The sequence below is a fragment of the Dreissena polymorpha genome, chromosome 4, assembly GCF_020536995.1.
Source record: "Dreissena polymorpha isolate Duluth1 chromosome 4, UMN_Dpol_1.0, whole genome shotgun sequence".
NCBI classification, from domain to species: Eukaryota; Metazoa; Mollusca; class Bivalvia; order Myida; family Dreissenidae; genus Dreissena; species Dreissena polymorpha.
The window spans coordinates 74,338,545-74,364,695 of record NC_068358.1 but is presented as its reverse complement, the minus strand read 5'-3'; the positions used below and the strand labels follow the sequence as shown (position 1 = coordinate 74,364,695).

Below are 26,151 nucleotides of genomic sequence, written 5' to 3'. Positions count from 1 at the left end.
AGAACATATACCTATACAACAATGCTTTTAGTCTGGTAAGTAAAAGGTTATTCACTGATTGTATAATATAAATAAACACACGTTATAACATGGTGTAATTCTTTATGTTTAAGAAGAAAGAAAAAACAGTTATCGATCTCAAATTTAACATTTAGCCGACGGTTAATACGCTATGGTAAATAAACCTGGCCTGAGATGCAGTCAGTCACAGTTATATCGTAATTGTCCAAACGACCATTGTCCTGTTCGTCGGATATTGTGATCATTTACCTCTGACTTGAACGACGTAACTGTATCTGTGAGAAAAAAATATCGATGCGAATTTAATCGCCTGATGAAAATTGCATAAACGTGTAAGCGTTTGCTGATAATGCAATGATAATTTCATGTTGAGAGCAGTTTAGAAGATTATTTTAAGGGTGTCAATTATGGCAAAACAATACTATGCTCTCTTACGGTGGTCGCATAGTTTTTAGCCAGTGTTGGTATTATATGATGTTGTAAACAGGTAATTTGTGTTTGGATCTATTGAGCAATGTTTCTATTGTTGAAAGGAATATTACACAGGAATTATAGGTAAGTTATATGTTTTGTCATATATTAATTTTTGTACGGCTTTACATGTTTACATAATGTAACGTTCCATGATACAAGAGCCGCTTGTTGTTAAGTCATCTTTAATTTAAATAAAATTCACGTTCTTCCGTCGAGAGCCACATGCGCTTCGTAGCCTAGGGATATAAACGTTTTTCTAACATGTGACCAAATTGGCCACGTCCTGGGAAAACTGGGCTTATTGCAAGTGCGTAACGTGTCGTCAAAAGTAAACCCTGCAATCCAAACAGGCGAAACAGGGACGACATTTTCCGCCTTTATCGTCTTTGTCGTTTGAAATAAGTTTCTTCTTAGAGAAAATTCGGTTAAGGCGGAAAGTATCTTCCTAGATTAGCCTGCCCAGACTGCATTGGTTATCTGCCCAGACTGCATGGGTTATCTGCCCAGACTGCATGGGTTATCTGCCCAGACTGCATGGGTTATCTGCCCAGACTGCATGGGTTATCTGCCCAGACTGCATGGGTTATCTGCCCAGACTGCATGGGTTATCTGCCCAGACTGCATGGGTTATCTGCCCAGACTGCATGGGTTATCTGCCCAGACTGCATGGGTTATCTGCCCAGACTGCATGGGTTATCTGCCCAGACTGCATGGGTTATCTGCCCAGACTGCATGGGTTATCTGCCCAGACTGCATGGGTTATCTGCCCAGACTGCATGGGTTATCTGCCCAGACTGCATGGGTTATCTGCCCAGACTGCATGGGTTATCTGCCCAGACTCTGCCCAGACTGCATGGGTTATCTGCCCAGACTGCATGGGTTATCTGCCCAGACTGCATGGGTTATCTTGAGCCTGCCCAGACTTCATGGGTTATCTTGGATGATTAACGTATGTAGTGAAATAAGGTCACTTCCAACAGTATTGCTGTTGGGCTAGATCTTTAGCGACGTGGTTTAAGTGTCTGACTACCACTCTGGAAGTCGTGGGTTAAATCCCCGGCTTTAGCTCAGTTTCACATTACGTACATGAATCAAGTCCAGTTGTCTCAGACGCGGCTTGAATTATTTACTAAATGAGGCGTTTGAGGCAACTTAAGTGATACCTTTAGTGTGCTGTTTAATTTTCTATCTAATATGTGTCTTGTTCTGAGAAAACTGGTCATAATGCATGTGCGTAAAGTGTTGCCCCAGATTAGCCTGTGCAGTCCGCACAGGCTAATCTGAGACTACAATTTCCGCTTAATCTAGATTTTCGGTAAAAAGTGACTTCCTTTAAACGAAGAACACCATTAAAGCGGAAAGTGTCGTCCCTGATTAGCCTGTGTGGACTGCACAGGCTAATCTTGGGTGACACTTTACGCACATCTATTTTGCCCAATTTTCACAGAACAAGACACATATTATCTTTGTACAAAGTTTCTTAATATTTTCGACCAGATACCTACTAGTAATGTTAACGACGACAAAATATTTCCACAACCACGTTTGATGTAACATCCTTTTATCATTCCTATCTCAACATCTGAACAAATGATGTCAACGCTTTTGTTTCATCAACCAAACTCCAAATTGTTTATTTATATGTTTTTAAAGACATTACAGTAAAAATGTTTTACAACTGCGGATATTTGTGTGCATGTAATTACCTTTGTGTTTTTCGGGGTTTTCGCTGTTTTGAACAGTATTTCAGTAATATCACGGCGGTCAGTTAGCCAATTCAAATTTGTCCTCGACTATCTGGTTAAACAGTACACATTTCACATACTTACTGTGTGCCAGTTACTTACGTGTGCTTTACTTTAATCTAAGGTACGGTTAGAATGTCCGTTGAAAGGATTTGATGACCTTTCACGCACATGTTGTCTGGCCGAGGATCGAACACGCAATCCTAGGATTTGTTGTCCGTCGCTCTAACAAATATGCCAGCAGTCACGACTTATTCTCTTTAAGATTCCATATTTTATGGTTACTGCAAACGACAGTTGCTTCCCTTAAACCAATTAGTAACTATGAAACAAAACCACGGTGGCATCCGGTTCCCGAAAAACACAAGGTGTTTGCACTGCAGTTTCTGCTTATCGATGCATCTGTGACTTTCGATAATAAGAATGGTCCATACAAGATTTTGTTCGTGAAAATGAAGTTAAACTGGCAAAAATCTTGAAAACTGTGTGGGAAAAAAGAGCCATCTCTGCTTAAATCGATTAACTTTTCTGCACTGGTTACGTTCCTGAATGTTTATTGTTTTATTTTGCAAAACAGTCACAAAGCCGGTATTGAAGACAATTGTGACGTACACTAATATTTTAGTTTCGCGTTTTTGGTTTCAGGGTGATTTGTGTTCGTTTTATTAAGTTGACGTCATTCGCAGACATATTGAGTCATAAATCGTACTGAGACCGTATATATAATATTGTGATTTTTCGATCGGGGTTTCTTGTTCGCTTATATATCATGCATGATTGTAAGAAAACGTGCGAACTACCTGGTAAAGATCAGCTTCAAGATACAAATAGATTTTTCGCATATGGCACGTCATTGAAGGTTAGAAACAGGCGACAATGGTATTTATACTTATAATTTTAAATCTAAATGCTTTTAACGGAATAATTGCAACACAATTTTATGTTACACACGAGATTCCCTTTACCACTTTCGCCTTCTGTTTAACGTCCCCGTTGTCCTCATCATCGTCTGTAATGATTAACATCACTTCTATCCCGATAATAGAGAGTATAACCATTACAATAAACACCATCAATGTCATTATCGCCATCATCATAAGTAGCAACCTACTACAACCACCACCATTATTATCATTATAATATGCAACGCCATAATTATCGTCGAAGCCAACACTTAAATGGTCACTATTATCTCCTTCTATATTATTTATCATAAAAACAGTATAATCAACGACAACAACAGTGCTATCTGTTTTATCATCATCATAATCGCCATCCTGATTTGATCATCACCATCAGCATACTTGAGATGTTTGTATGGGCAACCATCCGGGTAACACGCGGTCATGCGTAATATGTTGGCACAACACGAACATCTAAACACATTTAGTTTATTCAAGAAGCAATAATCGAACCAAGACAATTAATAATGGTATACCGGTCATTCCTGTCTTTAGCTGGTTTTTTTTTTTAAACTTGCAAATGATCCTGTTTAATCATGTTAAAAAAAAGTGCTAACTAATGATGTCTACTCTCGCCTACAAGCATTTGTGCACATGTAAGACTGTCATCACACAGAAATCTTTCAAATCTCCATAAAACATTTATCTTTTATTTAGATTAAAAGTTAATTTTGCGAATTTGATCGAAGTTTGCAAAAAATATTCAAAACTCGGCCTGAAATATCAAAGTCGGTCTCGGCCAGGTAGTTTGATTTGTTGAACTTATATCCTTGAAATGTCAGAACGGTTTATTTTTTATACGCGTTTAGCTTCTGTTTGCAAATTTCTTTCTTAGCCATAACGTTTGCCAAATATTGATGACTTAAAACGCATTCATGTCTACCATTGTAAGACGACTTGTAAAAACAAATAATCTGTATTGGTCATATTGTAACAGGGTATTCACTCTGACACTAATCCTTTAATATTTCTAACCCATGCAATAATGGGAGCGAGTATCAGTGTGGGTGCTAATTGGTGAGTGAATGAGTTACTAACACTGCATGTTTTTATGTGAGATGTTTTAACTATAGAGCTTCAATGGTTATTTAGACTAGTATATCATTATTCCATCATAAAGTCTCGTAAGAGATAGATGAAATTTAAAGTTGGCATTTTCCATTTGTCAACATATATTTATGTTATAACTAAGTCCTCAGGTTGCTGGTGAGTTTACTTTTACTGTTTATATAATTACCTTGCATTGTATTGTATTGCTTATTGCAATATAAATATATTTGATTATTATGTATTTCATTGAAATGTTTAATTATTGCAATTTGAATTAGTTATTCATAAATGTTTTTGTATTATTTTTCAGGCCATCATTTTCAATAGTATAGACATCTATAAAATAAAGAATATATACGACAACCCACTTGTGTTCTATATACACAACCCGGCTATCCAACAATATATTGATGGATTCTTTATATCACAAAATGAAGCTGTCCTAAAGCAACGCAAGTCGAGTAACACGCCTCTCCCTAAATTGCCCGGACTGAAACTTTGATTATTCATCATACAATTTCTAAAGTAACTTACTATAAATAACCACAATGGCGAGACGGCTTGTCGCATGTATCCCTCGTCTCCTTTCCATAAAGGTAATCGTCAAACTAAGAGATCGAAAGTCAAATTTGGTTATGCAACAGCTTGTAGTTTACATTGGTTGAGATCTACACAAACTGGACTTTCGAGACATCCGTGATATGTTGACAAATGTCTTGCTATTCTCAAACGACTATAAAACTGTCACTGCTCATGTGGGCAGAAACTTAAAATCAGATGATAAATCATAATTTCTCACCAGTATCTCAGAGATTGGGCTCAATAAAGCCTTAATTACGGTGCTGATTTAACCGCTGCCGAAATGGCGCGCCGATTATGCTACAAATACCTTACTTTATATCAAACACAACTTGATGTTGTTTTTTAATAACAATGATGACCCTTTTATAAATATTTTAATTTCATAGTCGCTTTGAAATTAAAAAAGGTAAACAAATCGCTCTACTATTTGAATCTTTATAAGGCCAGTAAAATGTATTTTGCAATATATAATAAAAATAATAATAATAATAATAATAATTATTATTATTATTATTATAACTTTATCTCATGAAGAATTCACATTAAGAAATAATTTCTTTTTTACAATGTGGTCTTCAGTAACAAAACATACAAGAGAAAAAAAAAATAACTATACAGTTAAATGTTTTATCCCTCTTTTACAGCGAATTCGGTTGATTAAAGCCCCGTTGATAAAATATCATCTATAATCAACGGCAGGAAATGACGTCAATATTTCGACGAAATGACGTCATAAATCCAGCGAAATTATCCAGTCAAACTAATTCTGTTTAAATAAAAAGGTTTACTAAATTAAAAGTGGGATAAATAGAATAATAGATTAGTGTTGATTATAGATCAGGTTACGATTGATGAGCATTATTAGATTTTTATTGAATATACAATCCTTAAAATAAAAGGTTACTTATCCGTCTGAGGGGAGCCATACAGAGAATAAAAACTACTTTGATGTCTGCTTTCCGTGAGAATTATTACACATGTTAGCTTGATTTAAGCCACGTGTACATTGTGTTGGTGTTGAGGGTCATTTTCCAATCGAAATGACAGATATGGGTAAAACATATTCCCAGTGTAAGGAATTAATTGAGAATAAAAACCATGCAAAGAAATTCAAATAAGGCTTTACACTCAAGTCTCAAGAGTGTTGCTTACCCTGACTAAATGTTTGGTTCTCAAATGCAGGATGTCGTTGATCAATATTAACACCATTCATTACCTAACTTAATTTGGATCCTGACATTGGCATACTTAATTACTTTGACTTATTCAAAATGTCAATTTCCCGGTTGACCAAAAATGGTTCGTTCCATCTAATATCATTACAACTTGTGACACAGCTTTGATTCGTGCGTAGATATTACCTGTGAACACTCACAAAACATGTTAACTTAAGCCCTAAAACTGACCTTTTTTTAAACAAAATCAAATGGTCTATCAGACAAATAATTGGCTACCGATCGGTTAGATACGTTTATTTTTGCACAGAATCTCTATCTTAATTAACTTATTTGTCTTTTTTCATTAGTTTCAGTATTGACAAGTACTCATTTTAATTTACTTACAGGTACTTTTATACTCTGGCTTATAATTTCTGTTGGTGTTGTTAAACTTGATGATGACATTAATTTAAAACCACTTTTCTGGAGCTTTTTCCATGAAGCAATATGTGCCTAGTTTAATATTATTCATGTAATATGAGCATATATCAACTATTAAATCTGTGTGCTGGAAGACAACAGTTAATATCAATTAGTTTTTGTAACAATAAACTAAACATATTGATAAAATATATATTTCTCCGGAAATCGATATAAAAATAAGTATTAAGTATATTTTATTGTATTATAGTCTGTTAACAAGAAAACTGAAAGCAGCCGCGTTATATGTTTCTTTTGTTTGAATGCCTCACCTTGACTTTGGATGTGTGAAGGTCACTTTCAATCTATTGAAACGGTTTCATCGCATTACACCTTGTTACAGCGATGTATTGATTGCGATACTTACAATATTATCATGCATTTAATACATATCATGTTCAATATACTCAACCCTTGTGATAATGGTCTAAAACGTAATACAGGTCTAAGCGTTTCAAAAACATGTTATTTTATTGTCAATAAATATTTTTTCATTATAAGATTACTGTTTTCGAACGATCAGACGTACTTGGCTGCGGTGTTAGTATATTTATATCACAAAGGACCTGATTATGTATTATTAACAATAATATGAGCATTTTTACTACCTTTTTTATTTTAATAGATAAAGCATTCGTTTACAGCATCTTTTACATTTTAATAATGTCCACGGCATCTCACAATAATGCGTAGGCAGAAGTTTATAGAATCATTAATAGAAGTATTGTTCTCTGTCTTGTAATGTCTTTCAGGTTAAATATTATTATTGAATTTGTTTACGTCGTCGTTTGCTTTGTATTTTTGGTGGTATTAAGTGTGAATCTAATTGCATCTTCCTATCTAAAGCCGTATTTAATACGCGATTTGAAGAAGCAAACCGATTTTAAACTCAACATAAGTTGTATTTTAATGGTATGGAAAGAATTTAGATTTAGATTGATAGTTTACATAGAATAAATATGTTCTGTAAGTGTATATGAATAAACTGTTCAATTAAAACGCAGGTTTTTGTGATTTATATTTTTTTTTTCAACTTCGAAACCTGCCATTTATATTCTAGATCTTCATGAAGTATTTGAATTTCAATTGCCATAAAAGTCTCACCTCCACTTTTCAGAACCGGTGTGTTAACGGCAACACATCGAATGATGTACATAAAATACATATAGAGTGGTTAAATAATAGATATCTAGCAATAATTAATCATATGATTTTGTGCATGCAGTACCTTTCTTTGGGTGCATCTTATGTACATCAAGAACATGACATTCCAAAATCCGTTCCATACAAAATTTACCTCATTGATTATAATATGTACGTTATATAAGACATACCTTGCAAAATGAAATTAAATGTTTCCGTTCTTTTAATGCCGTTTATTTCTACTATATGTGTTACATGCAACCATAAATGTTCATAGGATGTACATATATGTTTGTTTCATACCACTTCAATAAATATGATTGAATTTTATAAAACGTATTGAACTGTTCACTTAACATTTTAGTTTTATTTTGTAATCACTTAATAACTTAGGGTCATCGCCTCAAAAGTTTTTCGGCATAGCTGTTTAACGTCATTTTTGACCTTACCTGACCTTTGTAAGTGTTCAAATAACATTTCCCGCACGAATGAATACACTTCATTTATTCCATTCGCTGATTTGAGCATACCACCAGAACACTCTAAACATAACCGCGTCTTTGGAACACTGTTTTACTGCGTGTTCTGCATGAAAATTGTTATCTCTAATGAAAAGGCTGCATAGGTCATTGGGTTTATAACGTTCCATTTTATTTATATTTTCTCTCTGATAGGCGTTTCTTGTTTGATTTAATTATTTTTAATTTGTTTAGCAGTCACATAAAAAACCAAGCTATGTAATATGGAATTTTTACACCCATTATTGCTGCTTCTTCCTGTATTTGCGCGATGATTATCTAAGATATTAACTATATGATTCTATATTCTCAAATCTTTTCTATAAAGAAGGAATGAAGTTGACAATTGTTAATAGTTTTATTTGATCGTTCGTCAAAAAGTTGTAATTCTGTTACTCTTGTATCTTCAATGCAATTGAGTAATTAAATAGTAATTAAATTGAATGCGTTTTAATTCCCTTTTATTATTGTTTAATTTGAGTTACAATGCTATGACGTTAAATTTTATTTACACTTAAATGTATTATTAATATTGCTGGGCCAAGTGTGAGGTTGAGCGCTCTATAACCAGGTTTAATCCCCCAATGCTTTGCATTGACCGTTCCAAGGCGGTGACCCCAGCTTTATTCATATTTTGTGTTTATGTTGGTTTGTATTGTGCTGTATTGTGCTGTTTTGTACTGTTTGGGCAATCGGTCACTTGCCTTAAATAAAGGACCAACTAATTGTTTTTAATGAAAATTCAATACTGCTCCAGCAGCTGGAGTTTCACTTCTTTATATTGATAGATAGAACTGTTTTATACTCAACTCTTGACATCAATACAGTTTGTGAGCGCACCTTTTATTTTCAGAGGATTGCCAGCGCCAGAGCGTTTGTACTTAAAGGCTATGTTCTCATATTTAGTAATTACTTCCATATTCCTGTCTGTGTACTAGCGTTCATAAAAGTTCATATAAGTATCGTATTTTCCTATCCTGATATTTATTTTGGCCAAACCATTTAAATTTGTTTTCGAAATTTAACATTTAACATGTGAAAGTATAAAATGTTAAACAAGCTGTCGTTCCAGCAGTGGAAGCGTGGCCTCACTTTAATGCATTGCATTCCAACCCGCATTGTATCAGGGTCAGTTCGCGGTCAGTAAAATAATCGTTTTATTTTATATACGCTATCGCTAGATTTAGGTGAACTGGAATTTTCTTTAGACCAGATATTGAGCGATATCATTATGTTATGTCAATTATAGATTCTAAATGTGTTTTCAACAATACCATGATAAATATTATTTCTGATTAATTTAACAAGAATTATTTCACCATATTGACTAATGTATTAAGCATGAGCGCGATACTTCTCGATACTGTTTAAAATCGAATCAAATAGCAATGCCTGACAAACCACTAAATCAGGTTTGTTCGAAGAACGCGCGTATAAATATTTAAAATATGTACGGATACTTCGCGTGTGGCCGGTTGACTCATATGTTTTAATTTCACTTCCATTCTTCTTTTGGTTTTCTGTTTTGTATTTATATGTTTATGACCAGCGATATGTAATAATGTAAAATAAGCCTCGAAAACTCCGCGTAACATCCCGTCCTGCGTATGATGCAGCTAAGAACTGCACAGAAAAAGGCATTCGCTATCTTTGATCTCATTCATTGAACTCTTTACCTTTCACCAACTCCAACCACAATCAACGCCGTATATATTTTGTTAAAGATATTTCTTGTTTTGTATCACATACATAAGTTTCAATCACAACTATCGACTTAAACTGAACGATATATGTCGCATACAGTAAGGGTCCAGTCTTATAATTATGTATCGTCTGTACTTTTTTTCTTTTTGTATCATATACATAAGTTTCAATAACAACACTCGATGTACACTGAACGAAGTAAGTCGCCTACCGTGATGGTTCAGTCTGAGAATGATAGATCTGCTGTACAGTTCTGTGTATCATATACAGTAGTTTTACACACAACAATCGATATAGGTCCCAGATGCTTGTGTAAACAGGGAAGTTTAGTGTGATATGATGTATCTGCCTAAATTTTCTCTTTTTTCTCTCTATTATAGGCATTTTTCACTGTCGAATTGAGTTGAAAGAATTAACAGGTCAAACGAGTTAGTTAAAATAAGGTAACTGACCAATTATCTGCAACTCATCTTACTTCCAGTTGTTTATAAAAAATATATATCAGATTCAATATTTTACATGAAAGGAGCAGTCCTCTAAGCCGAGCAGAACTGTCTTTGTATTAGGATCGGAGTTAGCGTTCCTGTGTCGTGTGAATAGATATCGTTGCAGGAAAACGAATAATTTCTGTCATCAGTTGTCAAACGAAAGTACGGTTGATATTCAAATGCATTTTTTTCTCTTTCCGGGATGTTCGTTTTAGTATGTGACGCTGCATTAACAAATATAAGTGTATACACCAAAAATAAAACAACGGTTGCGATAGACACCTATAAACATAGCATATATTGTTAGATGCGTCTAATGTCACTTTCACTACCGAGTTCTGTAGAGATCATCTGGATCTTAATGTTGTGTTGAAAGTATTGATATAACAAATCGATTGGCTGAAAATAAGACAGGAAACATGACTTTGTAACCATGTTTCTGAATTGTTTGCCCCTTATTTTGTTAATACACCGTGCTATTGAAACACAAAAGCTACTATTTTAAATGAAAACAAAAAGCACCTAATATCTCAATGATTTTTTTTTCAGAAATCTGGTGAAAGGCTCTGTGACATTTACCTTATATTTCGCTTGTATTTAATGGGGTACAAGTCCATTGCATCATTTCTGTGATGTTTCGTCAAACTGGATTAGATGTTCAGAAGTAAACAAATGGCATTTTCTGAATGTGTTTTAGCGTGTGATCATCATCTATCGAGGATCATAACTACTGTAACGTGATAAACGTAAAACAAAAATCACAAATGGGTTTAACCTTTCAAAAACCACTTTAAAAGACACAAACACAACATTAATCAGCGATAAATTATTTATTTTCTGTAGGCCATGCTGGTGTTTTAGGCGCTTTGTTCTCCAATAGTATGTGTTGAGCCAAAATAAATCATATTGTGAATGTTTTTATTTTTCGAGTAATTGTGCAATTAGATACTTTTTTAATGGGGCAGAGAATGTCATTATTTGATATTGTGCTTTGTAATTTACTATGTTTCCTCGGAAACATTTTTCAAATATTGCACACAACTATTCTGGTATAATATTACTCTTGTAAGTATAATACGTTATTATTATGATACGGAATGCATTTATAGCAGTTCCGATTTAAAATTATTAAGATAAATTGAGCAGTCATGCATTTGTAATTTTCTCGTAAAAGAGTTTTGTTTCTGTCCCCGAAGAGAGGAACATACTGGGCGCAATTGCCGTTTGTCAGTGCGTCCGACCTATTTCGGTTTCCGCTCACAATCTTAACCAATTTATGCCTAGTGGACTCTCCCATCCTTCTAAATCGGATCAATGTATTTCCAAAATTAGAGATTTCTAGTATATTTATTTCTATATTTAGAATATTTCTTACAGAAATTCCTTTAAGCAAACAGCACAGACCCTGATGAGACGCCGCATCATGGGGCGTCTTATCTGGGTCTACGCTGTTTGCCAAGGCCTTTTTTCTAGACGCTAGGCATAAATGGGTTAACCAGATTTCATCAGATCGTTTAAAAACTTTCTGAAAATGTCAGAAGCATGAAACGGAATCCGATTCAAATAACTACCCAAATCTCACAAGACACTTTGGGGTTATTTTTCATATATGGCTCTCTGATGCATTTAGCTGTCTTCCTAAACCAGTTTTCCTCGTCATGTCACAAAAATGTCTGAAAACGTTAACAAGCATAATTCAATGCCAAGTACAATAATACACCAGGCAATTTGAAGATATTGCCTTGAAATATACGGCTTCGCGATGTTTTCCGCTCTCTTACTGACCCTGGCCTTAAGTTTATGTAAATCGTGCCCATTTTATACTAAATTGATGGCGACTGTTGATCAAATAATCACATATTCATTAAATTTGCAACAAATATAACATACTTTACCTGTCGAATTTGTTCATAAAATCTATTATTTTCCGTAATAAACGACATTCACGTATTCCAAAAGGATTTTCCAAATTAAAATGAAAATATGAAGAGAAATTATTTGTGTTTTTACCTAAATATCACATTTGGACGTTTGGGTTGAAAAGCATTATAATATTTTAAAAAAAAATATTTATATCATACAGTTAAAATCAACAATTTCAGCAGTTTCAAATTTAAATGATTTTTTTTCAAAAAGCTTTTGTAACTAGCCATTTAGGTGGCTATGTTATGAACTTTGTTAACGCTCCTTTTTTCCAAGCTGACACTGATGATGGCCTTAAATAACCGGCTCTTTTTCAGCCTGGTAATGAAAAATAATTACATTCTCTTCCTGAGCTTTTTTCTGAACTAGATTTTCTTTTCACGTAAAACTAAATGAATTATGCATGTTCTTTCATTGTAAGACATCTATTCTAACACTTTTAAAGACAGTCTTATTTGTTCTATAATTATATTTAGGCTTATTAGTGTAAAAAGAAGAAACATACAGTCACATGATGTTTACACATAGATATCAAACAGTAGATTTTAGACATTCAAGCTTTATGGGAAAAAACACATGTATGCACATACGAGCGTGTGTATTCATTCTATTTATTTGAAACATTGTTAAGCAGACATTCTATATTAGATAATATTTTTAAACACCAAAATAATTAGCCTTATTCTCATTTACTTGCGCTTTATTTAATCATTAATAACGAGCAAAATATTAAGAATATTAATAAATAAAAATTGTGTCATAATAACAATTGCATTATTTTTAAATGTAACATCTATACATTTGATATTGGCAATGAACCTGTTTTTCTTAAACCGACCCATCTTGAGTGGTAAAAAATCGTATGTTTCCTGCTATTTTACAGGAAAATACTATATCGATAATTCAAGTTACTTATTTGTGTATATTTCGTCAAGTCTATGAATCCTCGGATGATGTAGGGACGGACTTACGGAATATGTGCGATGGACTCCTCAAACTGCTTGGCGTCATAGAGAGCAAGGACACCTAAAGAGACCCTGAATAAACAGATCAAGACCTCCAAAGATGAGAGTAAAATAAAGTATGTGTATTTCTTAAAACAATACAAAATCACGTACCGATAAATTGACTAACTTTTTTATTTTTTTAACAATCTTGTTTTAGCAGTTTGCAAGATAAAATATAGAAATCAAGACAGTTTTAAAATTCATTTTACACTCATATATTTGTGTTAATGTGTTTATCGGAAAGATTAAATATAAATGTATAACCTTCAACTTCAATGCAATACCATTGGTGATGCACATTTTTAACTTGACATTCCAATTGTACAATACCTTGTAGAACCCAGGCAATGTATGACCTTCAGTGGCTTATGTCTTACCTAGACCGCAAGAATTGTGCGCTTAACAAAAAGGTTGACGGGCTGCACTCCAGTGTGGATAACGGGACGAAGTGTATCCCCGCCTCCAGCTACATCAGGTGAGTCAAATCAGGAGATACCGTGGCGACAGCCATATAACTGTTTAAAGTTTTTTCTGGTTGAATGCTTATTTAATATGTTTGTGATTGTTTTCGTATCCATGTAAGCATATTTTCACTGCCTAATATTACACTCCTTGTTAAGGGTTATAATTATTATTAAGATGTGCATATTTTCGCTGCCTTTGGTTATGCTGCTGATGTGACTGACTTTGGTTCGATAACTTGTAATGGTGCTCATTTATTCTGTCTTTGTTTGCAAATCAAGCTAAAACCATGCAGCTATTTGGATTTGGATTGATACATGGCTTAAGATTTGCCGAATTCGTCTCCGTTGAAGAAAATTGTCTTATTGTTGAAGCCTTTTGTAATAAGCCTTATTAAAATGTACTGAGCTTTGCTGCGATGTATTATCTATTGCAGGATGTTCAAAATGTGACTGCAATCGGTTGTATGGTTTGACAAGCTTTGTATAATGAGAATTATTCATTAATAAAGGAATGTGTGATTTAACCAGAAGTGGTACCTCCTGATTCAGAACATTACAAAGAGCTTACTTGAGGATATAATAATGATATCAAGAGAGACACAACTTGTTAAAAAAGGTTTAGGGCATATAACTTGTATTGTATTGTAAACTCTGGGTGCTGATATTTATAAAATCATCAGTAATTCAAGTGCAATTTGTTTTGCTGGTTTGCATTGATCTGAGTTATTTATCACTGAATATTAATTTTATTGTGTCCGTCTGTACATTTGAATCCACGAGGTTTATTAAACAAGTTTTCAACGAAGATAAAAAATCTTTTTTATTAGATTGGGGGATTTGCGGCAGTGGGGTTGGGCGCCTGTTGTTGAGTGGGAATTCAGCGTCATGAGCAGGGCGCGTGTTTGGGCGACGAAAACATGTGGTTTTATTAAGTTTACATCTATCACTTATTTTCTGACACTTGTGATATGGAAATCTTGCATACAGACCTAACGCATCATTGTAGTTTGGTCTTGTTTTGCAAAGGTCAAAGAAAGGTTAATTAAAATAAAGCAAATGTTTTAACGGTTCAACTATAGTTTCAATGAAGATATTGCATCGACATTTCATTTTCTGTATAGCTTATGTAAAGCAATAGCCTTAAATAATCTGTGAAACAGTCGGGGAAGTTTAATATCGCTGTCATTAACTGTTGCTAAAATATCAGAGCAAACAAATAGATTCTAGTCAATATATTTAGTTTGCATTTACTAACCTAGACGAAACTTAGGAAATAACAATCTTTCCTGCATAGCTTAATTTGACTTGTTTTCGGGCCGTGTATGGTTATGGTCTATGTCTCTGTCACTAAAACTAGCGAAATTTCAACGTCAAATAACTACAATTTTAAGAGGCAATGGATTGCAACGCTGTTTGTATACATCTTACAAGAACACGTTGCGTGCATTTGATTTCAGTCAGGTCAAGGTAACTATAAATAAAGAAACGATTCTGAGCAATAACTTGATAAATGTATTGTATGGTGGTACTGCAATACAATTTCCCTCGTAGGTTGATTATTTGCATTCAAATGATTCGATTTCATTTCATGCCAGAAGCACAAAGGTATAGGTCATTGTTTCCTTAAATAAAAACTAAACATTTTCAACTCAATAGCTTGAGATTTAAATTGTATATTTTTCTGAAAAGGTACTTGTTGTTAGCTTTAATGCATACAAATCCTGAGATCGAATTTGGGACCAGTTGGATCGATTTCAATGCTCCTATAACTTAAATACATCAACAGTTTTGCAATAACAAAAGTCTTAAAGGAAGGTATTACGCTTAATTTGCTGAATTTAACTTTTATGAGCACTAAGATTCGAAGTGCAAAAAAATGGAATTAAAATAATAACTGAAACGTTAAAAAATTTTGCTTCGTGGCGTTTCTTGGTAAAATATTAGCAGTGTTCATAAACAAAGGTGGTTAGCGTGTGGCTATGATATTAATCAGTGAAAACATCATTTTGAATGATAAATAATCATATTATAACGAAAAATTAAATTATAAAAAAAAAATCAAATATATATATTACAAGGTATGCAACTCAAAATCACCCCAAAACGGGGTGCATCGCTTCGAACAGCCATATCTTCATCAATTGTGCAGCGATTTTCACGATCTCGGTCTTATTCAACGCAGAAATGAATTTCCTTTCTGGAAATGTATATGTCTTGCAATATTTTCACAAATGCTGGGTCAACTTTTAAGAAATAACACGATACACAACTCGCATGACCCAGTTGACAATGATCATGCAGTCTTTAAGACTGAAATCTTCACGGAGTAAAGGGCATCTTCCCTAAAAAAGTTCATGTACCTCGATACCATAATTCAATAAAACGTATGAAATAACATTATTACCGTTCTTGTCGTTACATTATGCATCAAGACTAACTGTCCAGTGCCGTTTGAAACCTGTGTTTACATACATTTCAACTAACTGACATTTTAAACACACAAGTGATTTCATTCGTCCAATGCGGAGGTGTGTCTTTACAACTGGAGATTTCATTCATAAAGACGGCATGATCATTTTCAACTGGGTCATGCGAGTTGTGTATCGTGTTATTTCTTAAAAGTTGACCCAGCATTTGTAAAAATATTGCAAGACATATACATTTCCAGAAAGGAAATTCATTTTTGCGTTGAATAAAACCGAGATCGTGAAAATCGCTGCACAATTGATGAAGATATGGCTGTTCAAAGCGATGCACCCCGTTTTGGGGTGATATTGAGTTGCATACCTTGTTATATATATATTTGATAGTGAATTATTTATTTTTTTCAGAAAAGTTAATTTTTCGTTATAATATGATTATTTATCATTCAAAATGATGTTTTCACTAATTAATATCATAGCCACACGCTAACCACCTGTGTTCATAAACATGTGTGGATTGACTGGCAAATGCCAAGCTGTAGCATTCATTTTCTGAAAACATTAATCTGTATAACGTTCTCGGTAATGTATATGTTACCAAGTATTTTAATTGCACTGTTTGTTTTTCCTGTATTCAAAGAATCACAAGTGCAGAACATTTTGTTGTTGTCAAACAATTTTTTTGTAATTAATTTACCCTGTGAAATATTGGGGTTTTGTGTCAACTCATGCTGATTATACCAAAGTAAATTTATGTTGTTGATAAATATGACCTTGTTCACATATTTTTTGAACATGTGAAACATCACAGCATGTGACTAAAGTTTCAAGCTAAATATTTATTAGAAAAAGAATTGGGTGCATAACAAATAGTTTTTGTATGCATACTGTATATATCATTGTCATCTATATTGATAGTTGAATGTCGTGAGTTTATTTGCATATATTCTGTTTGGAACATACTCCGAGACCTATTAACGCTTCTCTAACTCGACGACCTGAACCATACCATCCAGTTTGTTTGATTGTCAACCAACCGGCCCAGTTGGGTTCCTCCGGGTTACTCTAACAGCACAATATTACATAAAATATGAACATCTTGCAACTATTATTCACAACTCGACCACCACTTTCGATATTAAAATAAGTGTGTGAGGTAGGAATCTGGGATATACTACGTCTCTCCATATAATGCAGCCTTTGGAATGTTCACACTGATATTAGAAATTAGTGTTTCAAATAGAAATACTGGAATACAACAAATGTATCAAATAGAAGTACTGAAATACAACAAATGTACTAAATATAAAAATTAGTCCAGTCTAGCCACATTATTATTAAATATATACCTGTATATCCATTTACGAATAAATATCTAAGTACATTATTACGATTCACATTATTATGTTATCAAATGATCAGTTAATGATATGTATTGTTATTTATTTACATCATGTGTAACCATGGATGTCTATTGTATTACATATTATATAAGTCATTATCATGGTATTTGTATACTTAGTTAATGGAAAATTTCAAATGTATTCCTAGGTCTATCAAAATGGAAGTCAAAATGAAAAGAAAACGATTAAACTTTCATTGACAACAGTGAGTCTAATACAATTTAGTCACATAACAGCATAGTTATAACGAATAAATATGATAAGCGTACAGAAACCATGTTAATTGTTGTATTTGATTAAAATAATATGCAAAGAAAATTTAAATGCACATTTTTATGCCCCGCCCCTATTTGTGTAATGTTAGTGCGCGTATGTGTGAGTTTTTGTGTCCATCCGTGTCATTCATTATGGGTTTTATAAATATATTGGTGTATAATTATAAATATAACATATTCTGTATAAAGATATACTGAAAGTGCATGGTAGTCATGTCCAGCTAATAATTTTGTTGTGTATTATGGGATATTGAAACCTATTGGGCAATTATTTTCATAATAAGATGATGTTTTGCGTGTAGCAACAACATCGCTCGCCTAACGTTAATGGTATCAGTGGATACTTCGAGTTCGCGCATGTTCTTTATATGAACATAACTGTGTTGTTTGTATCGTATTTCAAAAGAAACAGTGGTATATTTACGTGTGTGCTAAGCCCACATATGTTAATAGTGATAGTAGATATTCGTTTGACTGTTAGGTCCATTTTTATCGATTAATGGGTTTCCGAAATAAAAGTGATAACTTTATCAACACATCATTGGATCAAGACAATGAGTCGCATGAGCCAACACTTGTGCTTGCCAAGAGGTAAATATTCCAATATTTGTGAAAAAGTCTATGTATAACAACAGTTACAAGGTACATAATACTGTGTTTAATATTCACACTATTTCAATACTCAAAATCCGTGTCCGATTGCCGAATTTATATTTTTTTTATTATTCAATTATTTACATTATGTTAAGAAAATTTTGCATGGATTTTTGGAATGAAAAATCTTATTAACCGACTGCATTTAAAGCAATGTGGTGGCCTTGTAATTTAGAACATAGAAGGCATAGAAGGCATGTTTGTACATGTTGATTACCACGTAGAATGCACGTCTGACTAGTGTAGACTCGTATATGGCCATTTTATTAGTTCCGACATGCAAATCAATAACTGAGGTGAACAATGATTGTTTAACGTTTCCTTAATTGGATCTGTATGGTCCTTATACAAACTATCTCAGACATGCGGAGGTTTGTATGTTTTGTGCAACAGGTCAATTGTATAAAATACAACTCTGTTCTTACCCTGTAATGAAATTATGAAAACGTTTTGTTGTCATTTTAACGCATTATGTTTGATCATTTTAAGTGGTGTTTTCATGAATGGTTTAAGTCCTTTAATGTTTGTAAATTGACTTCCAAAAGACCGCCATATGAAAATTAAGCACAATACATAGATACGTATAATTACATTTAATACATCGTTCAACTTTTGATTTAGTAATGCAACATTTATTTACGTGCTTAAACAAATCAAGCATACATAGTTGTTGAATTAAAATAGTTCTGTCAGTTGATAACTATTTACTATTAACAATTAATGTTGTTCCAGGCAAGCGGACCACGGCTCATCAAAGGAAGCTCTAGGTAAGAAAATAATGTCTTGTGTTAAACTAAAACTTTAAAACTTTCACTTAGGCTAACCAATAAGCAAACTAAGAATGGTTCCTAAGCTGTTCTTGAATTCGTAGACTGTGAAATAAAACTACCAAAAAACAGTGTAAGAATAAATCAAGCATCTTTATAGAAATATTAATTAAGACTTGCTAGAACAACAAGAGCAGTTTAGTCCAAGAACCTTTCTATTCATAAACAGCTGTGACGTAGTCTTTAACACTTATAATAAACATACACAAGTCCTTTTCAATGTTCATAACGATTTATTATACCCCCACAAACGAAGTTTAGCGGGGTATATAGGAATGAACTTGTCTGTCTGTCGGTCGGTCGGTCTGTCGATCTGTCTGTCGGTCCGTATTAAGTGTCCGCTCTCTAATTCAAGTAGTTTTTATCCGATCTTTACCAAACTTTGTCAAAAGTTGTATCTACATGATGTCTAGGCCAAGTTCGAACATGGGCCTTGCCGGGTCAAAAACTAGGCCACGGGGTCACTTAGTGCGTTTTAAACATTCAGCATGTTGTCCGCTCTCTAATTCAAGTAGCTTTCATCCGAGCTTCACCAAACTTGGTCGGGGTTGTATCTAGATGATCTTAAGGCCAAGTTAGAATATGGGCCTTGCCGGGTCAAAAACTAGGTCACGGGGCCACTTAGTGCGTTTTTTTAACATTCAGCATGGTGTCCTCTCTCTTATTCAAGTAGTTTTCATCCGATCTTCACCAAACTTGGTCAGAAGTTTTATCTAGATGATTTGAAGGCAAAGTTCGAACATGGGCCATGCCAGATCAAAAACTAGGTCACATGGTCACTTAGTACGTTTTACACATTGAGCATGGTGTCCGCTCTCTATTTCAAGTAGTTTAAATCCGATCTTCACCACACTTGGTCAGAAGTTGTAACTAGATGATGTGTAGGTCAAGTTCGAACATGGGCCATGGCGGGTAAAAAACAAGGTCACGGGGTCACTAAGTGCGTTTTAAACATCACAATGTTGTCCGCTCTCTAATTCAAGTAGTTTTCATCCAATCTTCATCAAAATTGGTCAGAAGTTGTATCTAGATGATGTCTAGGTCAAGTTTGAATATGGGTCATGCCGGGTCAAAAACTAGGTCACGGGGTATCTTAGTGCGTTTTAAACCTCACCATGTTGTCCGCTCTCTAATTCAAGTAGTTTTCATTCAATTCTCACCAAACTTTGGTCACAAGTCTTATCTAAATGATCTCTAGGACAAATTTGAACATGGGCCATTCCGGGCCTAAAACTAGGTCACGGGGTCACTTCGTGCGTTTTTTTAACATTCAGCATGGTGTCCGCTCTCTAATTCAAGTAGTTTACATCCAATCTTCACCAAACTTGGTCAGAAGTTTTATGGGTATGATCTTAAGGCCATGTTAGAACATGGGCCTTTCTGGGTCAAAAACTAGGTCAATGGGTCACTTAGTGCGTTTTAAAAATTGAGCATGGTGTCCGCTGTTTTTTGTGAAGACGACATGCAAAATATTATGTGTCAATGCGGCATGTGGGGGTATTCGTCACGTCTGTGACAAAGCTGTAGTTTCCATTAATTTAATTCCAACACAACGTTTTCTAATGTTTGTAAAATATTCTAAACTATAGGTTAATTGTTATGGCCTATTGGCCCCATGACAATAACAAATGGTGTGACCTTAATGGGTGGTGTGTACGTGAATCTTCTTACTATACTGAATAACAGTATATTAATATAGATTTGAACACCCAATGGTGACTTGTACAATTTCTGACGGGATTTTGTGCAAAACCACGTGTGCAAATGTAGCGAAGTAATATGATATATGCGACAGGCGAATAAGGATGGTAGTCCGCCATTTACTTGAAAACATACAACAATAAATGGGCTGCCCGCATACTCAAGACATGTATAATGAGCGAGATAGGCAATCAGTAATTAACTTGTTGTGTTATTTTCGTTTAGTTTTATGTTATTTATATTACCATCTGGCATCGCTCTAAAACACGTATCATTTATTAGCTTAGCAACATCCATAATAAGATCGGTATTGATTCAATATTGACACCGCTCCAAAGCATAGATTAGGAATTTACCAATGTCATGACCCGCTAATAACATTGAATTTCTGTTGTTTATAATTTTCCATTGCGTATAATATTTACTATTCTACTATTTAATATAATATTTGATATAATTATATTTAATTTCTTTTTGTTAGTAATTTACTTTGTTACGCTACACAGTTAAAGAAAAAGTTGTTTAAGACGTTGTTCTTGAAATATTATAAAAGTGTTATCCTCATTCACTGCAAGAATTGTTATTGAACGAAAAACAATTTAACAGTTATTGAGCTGCAATTGCTCCGATTTCGACAAAAAAGTTTATCATTTGTCTAGTACAGTGTTGTAGAAAAAAATTGTCCTTTAAAAAAAACTGCAGCTTATTCCGGCTTTTCAGCAAATGTTCTTGAAATGCATAAGACTTGAACAATTCTTTAAATATGACTGCTCTCGAGTTATGCAAATTTTCATTTCAACCAGGTACTATATAGTTTTGTATTGGAAAAACATTCCGTCTTAACTGGATATTTGCTAAGAAGAGACTTACTTAAAACAGAAAATGTCATAAAAGCGGAAATTGCGGCCCAGGTTGAGTATGTGCGGACTGCTCAAGCTAATATGGGACGACACTTTACGCACATGCATTAAACCCAATTTTCACAGAGCACGGCCCAATTGTATAACTCAAATCATGAAAGCTCATATTTTAAGCCGAAAAGTCTTTATCCTTTTCGATTTAGTGGGCTACAGTATACAAACAAATTATACACTTATTCCGTTCGTGGGGTTGTAACTTTTCTTGAACTGATATGCTTTAAACTCGAACGACTTTATGCGTAGAGAAAACATAATAACACTCGTGAGTGTTGATTTAAACAAGTGAAACATTGTCTAAATGCGGCTTTCCGGTTTTCTCAGGTGTTGTTAAACGCGCTTCTCACCTAAGCGCCCAGAGTTAAATACCCACTACCCAATCACGGCGAAAGTGTGTTCGGTTGTTGGACACTATACCAGACAGGTGGGATTTCATCCTGGTTCTGCGGTCTGCCAATTCCCCCCTCCCTACACACATATACAACACAATACCAAACCAAAAATAAATTATTTTTTTTTTTATTCAATATCATACATACAATGTAAACATGTATATGAGCATACAACACAGTAATTGTACAAAGCAATAAAGTTCAGACATGTTATACAAGATATGCTAATATATATATATATTTTTTTAGAGAGAAAAGAAAAGAACAACAGAGAAATAGTTATGAACAATGATGAGTTGTATAAAGTCTGAAGAAAGCATACTGGACTTGTGTGTTTTGTTGTATATTCACAATGATCTTGTCCGATTGAGAAAAAAAAATAAACAAAACTATTTTAGAGGGATAAACTAACATTAGAGTGAAATGTATATTAGTGGACAAAACATTATGAGAATTTAATCCGATTCCATTTTTGTTCAAAGATTTGTAATGTGTCATTACTGAGGGCTATTTCTTTCTCAATCTGGATTTTTAGTTTAAGACTATGGACAAAACACTTAAAATTTGGTACTTGTTTTTTGTACTTCATGTTTAAGATAAAATATTTCATCAATATAACCATAAAATTCACAATATTATTACAGTCTATTGATTTCAATGAGTTAATTCCGAAACTTACATCTAAAAAAGATAGTTTAATGTTTAGTTGATGTTGTTCAAAAAAAGATATTAATTGATTCCAAATAGGCTGGATGTGTTTGCACTCCCAAAAAAGATGTTCTATAGTTTCAATGTTTTCACTGCAGAAGTCACACAGATTTGAGTTAGATATTTTGCATTTATAGAGATATTTATTTGTAGCTATAATTCTATGGATGTATTTATATTGAAAATTTCTCAGTGTGCTTTCAATTGTTGCTTTATATGGCATGGTAAATATGTGTTTCCAATTTAGTTCATTTTCTCCAAAAAGGACTTGCCATTTATTTTTGATTTTGGAGTTTTCAGTAGGGTTTTTAATTTGTAGTGTGTAAAATATTTTATTTGTTTTGTTTTTTCTTCCAAGTATGTTTTCTACAAATGTTGTTTGAGTACATGGTGTATTATTTGTATTGATTTCAGATTTAATATGTATGGGTATGCTTTTGATTAGTGTGTAGTACTTCAGAAAATTATTTGAAGGTATTCCGTATATGTAGCATATATTATCAAAAGAGTAGAAATCCTTAATTCTGAAGTCATATAATTGGTCGACATATTTAATGCTTCGTTCAAACCAGTCTTTATAGAAAAACGTCTTATTGTTTGACATTATGTCTTTATTATTCCATATTATTGTTTTACTGCTGGTTTGGGTTTCTAAATTATGAGTGACATCACTCCACGCTGATAGAACATCAGACAGAAATATGTTTTCGTTTGCAATTTCATGTAAGATAGTATTGCTGATGTTACATTCAAAGAGTAAGGAGTCACCATATTTTTTTAGGATTTTCTGGTAGAAAAAAAAAAACCAAAAATAAATACATGTATCTTCAAAAATGAAAAGTTTGAAATGCAGCTATCATTAAACATTAGCTTTCTTTGAAGTTAATTAGGCTGGAGTAATGAAAACACGCTAGGTCCTCATATAGTGCAGCCTAATTTGCATATGGACCTCGTAGCCTTTGAGATAATCAAACAGACGCACTCACGCACACACACGTGGTTTTATTTCAAAAATGATCCCAACTTTCGTGAGTCTAGTATATTACGTATGTAGGAGTCCAGTTGCAAAACTCTGTATTATCACATCATTAAGCTTTACACGCGGGAAAAAAACATGAACTCCAAAGTACGTATATTTAATTACGCTATGCAACAACACGAAAAATCAAACAATGCACACATGTCGTTGTGGTTGCCAGCAGGAAGCGTTCATCTTTGATTTTACACCAATGAAAAACGTACTTGGAGTTTAAGGCAAAGTACTTGTTTAGTTGTGAAAAATCGACAAAAATCGCCTTCCGTCATAACTGACATTTGGACGTCCAGAATTACACACTTTAATTTTGGGGTCAAATGTGTGACACTTTTTGCTGTTTTGGATATAATTGGTGGATTTCATTAAACAAATCAAACGTTGATTAATCATAGATGGACGCTTCCTGCTGGCAACCACGATACATGTGTGCATTGTTTGATCTGTCATGTTGTTGCATAGTGATATTCAATACACGTATGAAATCATCGTTGTATACCTTTTCTTGTAATATATATATATAAGGACAAAACAAACATTATTAAGTACCTGTGATTTGTACCTAATAGTGTTAAAAGACCATATATACATTCTACCGATTCTTGACGCTTTCAATTATTATATAGATATGATGTCCCTCTGAGGCCGTGTATATTAGACCACCGGAAATCAGTACTGTTTCGAAAAGAGCAATTGGAATTCTGGGAATACACCGTCTGCTATAAAATCTCATGCCTTCTCAAACAGACGACAATTCAATAGCGTTCATTCTAGCATCATAAATCGCGGCAAACGTGGTAAATACAGGTATCACGGAAGAACAAACAGTGAGAACAAATGTGTTTTATGTTGTGATAGCTCTATGATTTAAGACAATTGAACTTAAAATATAGACACGCACGTTAAATTATCGCAAACAATGCTGGATAGTTCCCTTTTAAGACTGCTGTCGGTGGTTCCGTCGGTATCGGCGCAGATTGACAGGAATTCCACGGAGTTATTACCGTCGGCGAATAACAGTGAGTTGAACGACATATTTTAAATTTAAGAAAATCATGCAGAATTCAGAACGTTTTACTCTCGTTAAACTACGATAAACATGGAAAGTAAAGTGTATGAAGGATATTTAGCAAAGTAGTTTATTTTGATTCGAAGTTCGGACAGTCATTTATAATTGTGTTAGCTGTTATCTCGATCACGTAACTATACTGCACATATATAATTGGTACATCTACATCGGATATGACAAATAGATATATATTTCTGATATAAACGTCATGGAACAAATTGTTTTCATATAAAAGCAAAATGTCAAGTTTACAATCAGTTGATAAAAGAATCAATAAATACATTTCGCGGCACAATCTTTTCAATAAACTTAATTATCAAATTAGAATAATTAAGCATATGAAAATGTTAAAGTGTTAATGTAACGGATTTTTCGAGTTTCCTTTTTCTAGTTGTCGGCTGCTTCTTACTTTGTTTGATTTATTGATAGTTGCGACATACGAGATTTGTTTCCACGCATAATCTGCTTATACCAAGACGCTATTACTGATGCGATTATGCAACCTCGATCAAATTAATTTGACGTTAAAATGACCGATCGGACGTAATATTTATTAATGATAATACAGAAATAATTTCCGGCTAAGTGTTGGTTATTACGGTCAGAACGACAAACCAATTGACCGATTGACGTCAAAGTTATTGTTAAATTCAGTAAATATATAATAGATCTACTAATAAAAGCAAGATGACATCCACATTAACGAAACGTATACAGTTTTTTTGTAGATTTGTGTATAATAATGTGGTAGGTGCAATATGCAACACATGATATTTGTTTTTCAAAGTGAGAAAGATCGCGCGTCTACACACGTGCATTTTTTAAAACCACTTCGGTTGGTTAACGAATGAACCAATATTATTTTCCTTCCATGTCTATGCTATATTAAACAAGTCGCAGATTGTAGTAAAAACGTCTGATAACTTTAAAGGGGCCTTTTCACAGATTTTGGCATTTTTTAACTTATTCATTAAATGCTTTATATCGATAAATGTAAACATTGGATCGTAAAAGCTCCAGTAAAAAAATCA

General features: G+C 33.8%; 1 protein-coding gene across 2 annotated transcripts in view; it reads left to right on the top strand.

Annotated features, from left to right (window-relative positions):
* Positions 1 to 288: 288 nt before the first annotated feature.
* LOC127880292 (synaptotagmin-4-like) overlaps positions 289 to 26,151 on the top strand; it is a 38,565-nt gene continuing 12,702 nt past the window's right edge. The window contains exons 1-4 of one of the 2 annotated variants that reach the window (XM_052427649.1): positions 289 to 576; positions 13,183 to 13,328; positions 13,592 to 13,729; positions 19,206 to 19,240. In XM_052427649.1, the coding sequence (XP_052283609.1) occupies positions 13,602 to 13,729; positions 19,206 to 19,240 (163 nt within the window). In that variant the 5' untranslated portion in view covers positions 289 to 576; positions 13,183 to 13,328; positions 13,592 to 13,601. Of the gene's footprint in view, positions 577 to 4,318; positions 4,409 to 13,182; positions 13,329 to 13,591; positions 13,730 to 19,205; positions 19,241 to 26,151 lie in introns of those variants that run through there. The other variant, XM_052427650.1, reaches the window with a different exon arrangement.